Here is a 3,106-nt window from a genome sequence, read left to right on the forward strand (position 1 = left end):
TAAAAGCTTGTATTTATATATCTTCCAGTGCAAAAAAAAAAATTTAAGACAAACTATTATTAGTTATTTTGTTTTTGAATTTGTAATTAGATATTAATTTCAAGATATCTTAGATACTATTATCGCATATGGAAGATCAATTCCACTTAATAGTGCAAAAAAATGATTGCATGAAGGATTTATATAAAATACAATATTATATTGAATCCGCTTCAGACTTGTCTAAAGAAGTCAAATTCTTATACATATGCTACTAGTAATTAGTCGATAGTCATTAAAGAGTACTCTTGCAAGTTTTTAAAATAACCATTTTGCCTTTAACAGAGCCTTCCACACCCCGCAAGGAAGCCATCATTGCAGCTACATTAATTATTAAGAGAGCTTCTTTTTAAAGTATTAATTTTGTTGAAATATTATTAATAACAAATAATTTCTTTCTTGTTGAAATTTAAAATTCAAAGCGTTCAGATTTTAATGGACCAATCGGTATAACAACTAAATGAATAAAAATGACGTCACTTAATTAATACCAATATCATTACAGTGAATAAGACTACAACTGTATGTTTAAGAAAAAATTAATGTATTTTTATATAATTAATCAGAGCAAAAAGAAAGTGATTAAATGCGTCACAATTAAAACTTTTTATTGATTAACTGAAAAAGAAATTATTTACTCTAATTAAACGCTGTTACAAAAAAAAAAAAAAAAAAAAAATCATTGAAAATTTAGTTCCTCAGTTAAATTTTAACAAAATTTAATAATAAGCATAAACTTTTATAGATAAATGTTGTTGTTTTTTTCCTTCTTTTAATAAGAGATTATTAATACCAATATATTAATGATTGTTGTAACTAGAAACAATGAACACTGTAGACATATCACATTACTTTTTAACAATTAGTACCGCAGAAGGTACAAGTTCCAAAGATTCTAAAGTTTTTTCATACTCTTCTTGAGTAAATACTTTACGAGGAAAAGATGTCATAAACTGACACGCACTGCCATTAAATTCTGGATCGCTTCGATTCATATTAGTGTATAACCTAACAGAAGATAAAGACTCTTTAACGGAGAAAGTTTGAACCAATGTAGAACCATTGGGTAGACGGATTTGAATGCGAGATTGTGTATATTTAGGATTTGGTTCGGAAGAAGAAGCAGCTACAGGTTTTATTGATGGAGGAGGAATGCTGCTAATCCTTGGAGCATTTGGATTGCGTCTTTTTTCTTCTGCCTCTCTACGTGCCCGTTTATCTTCTTCTATTTGGCCACGGACCCTTTCTTTAGCCCGTTGAGTTTCTAATTTTTCACGTCGACGCTCTTCCGCAATTTTTTTCATTTCCAAGTCATCTTGATTTTTTCGAATGGAAGAGAGCATTTTCCCCTCAGAGATACGCTTCTTCTCTTTCTCAACCTCAGAAGATTTCTCCGCCTCTTCACGCTCTTTTCGCTTCAGGACCCGGAGTTCCTCTAAACGTCGAAGCTTGGCCTTTTTTTCTTCTTCAGTAAGAATGATGGGCTTAGACTCAGACGGAGTCCCTTCCTTCGACTCCGGATTTTCTTCAGACCCCTCTTCACTTTTATCTGCCACTGAAAAACAAGACATTAATATAATGTTAACTTGAATCCTTCCTTCTAAACTCACCACCACTTGGCTCAGGGTCATCAGCATGGGCCAGCAACCATTCCATGGCCGCTTCAACGCCCTTCCAAGACGTCTCTGTCAAAGCTAACTTAGCTTTTCCTTCCGAGAATCCCATATCTGTAAGGGTTTGCAACACATCAGCAACAGTGGACATGATGATCGATCGGACAACTCCAAAATCCTCCTTCTATGTATAATTGAAATCACACTCGACTATAGTAAAGTCCACTAAGTCCTTCCAAAAGAATATTTTTATTATTATTTATAAATAAAGAAGAATGCGTCTGGGCAACAGAAAAGAACATGAAAGTAGATAGCTAAGATTTAAAGTCTTATCTAAAGGTAGATATTTTTAATGTATTTTTTATTCAGTTGTTGAATTGAATTTCAGCTATTTATGCACAGTGAAGAAGGTCTGCCAATGCATCTGAACTGCCAACATTGCTCTTCTATTCCTTATATATTTTCTTTTCCTAGCTAGATCACTATACAAAGACGTTGTCGAGGAGTCCTAATACTACCTGGAGGAGCACAAGCTTCAATCACGCAACCTGTTGTGGTGAAAAATATCTTTTTTGATGATAAATTTCAATTAGTAATTAAACCAATAGCTTTTTCACTGATATCATAAATTGCAACATAACGGGAGGATACACCACTTTGTGGGCTCAAAGTTTATATCTTTAATATATAAAATAGACAAAATTCCAATAAACCTCCATCAAATGGCTTTATGAATGAAAGAGACTCAACAACTGGATTGAATACTACTTGATGCCATTGATACACACTGATATTTGAATTCAATCTAAGTAATACGTACTAAAAATCCCTAAAACTGGTTCGATCTGTACTTTGTTTTCTTTATTTTTTATGACCGATTATAGACAAGAAAAGTAAGATAGTTAGAGAAAAAAATCTTATTCTTTCCATTATAATAGCTAATTTTTATCTACAACACCAAAATACGTATAACGAAGGTATAACTTATTTTTTATACATTTTAAGTCAATATATATATATATATAAACAAGGCAATTGAGCGATAAAGCTTATAGACAGAAAGTTTTAAGTCCTTGGACTCGTAGAAAAATGTAATAGATAATATCAGTAGCACTTACTCTAATCAAGCTTTCTTAATATATTTTTTTTTTATTTCAGTTCAAAAATATTGTCTTTGAGGAAGAGATACTAATTGTAGCCATGCCTTCACAATTTACTTAGATTATCTGATACTGATATGGTTAATTCTAGAATTAACAAGGGAGTGATATTGAACTTTTGAATTAAGTTTTGGCATTCGATTTTAAGCCCTAAAAATACAATTCCCCTAGATGAGGTTTAGTGACTGAGCCTTGTTTCACTCCAAAAATTAGTTCAACTTATTGTAGGATATAGTCTTTCCTTACCATGAAGAAAACGTCACTCAGAAGTTGCAAGATCGGCCGGAACAACTG

At 32.1% G+C, this 3,106-nt stretch overlaps 1 protein-coding gene across 1 annotated transcript; it reads right to left on the bottom strand.

Annotated features, from left to right (window-relative positions):
- Window positions 1-566: 566 nt before the first annotated feature.
- Window positions 567-2,083, bottom strand: LOC121116753 (UBX domain-containing protein 1-B). The gene is made up of 2 exons (XM_040711040.2): window positions 1,650-2,083; window positions 567-1,594 (listed from the first exon to the last, which is right to left on the bottom strand). The coding sequence occupies exons 1-2, from the start codon at window positions 1,801-1,803 to the stop codon at window positions 888-890; spliced, it is 861 nt and encodes a 286-aa protein (XP_040566974.1). The 5' UTR covers window positions 1,804-2,083; the 3' UTR covers window positions 567-887.
- Window positions 2,084-3,106: the final 1,023 nt, after the last annotated feature.

The sequence above is a fragment of the Lepeophtheirus salmonis genome, chromosome 4, assembly GCF_016086655.4.
Source record: "Lepeophtheirus salmonis chromosome 4, UVic_Lsal_1.4, whole genome shotgun sequence".
In the NCBI taxonomy this organism is placed as follows: domain Eukaryota; kingdom Metazoa; phylum Arthropoda; class Copepoda; order Siphonostomatoida; family Caligidae; genus Lepeophtheirus; species Lepeophtheirus salmonis.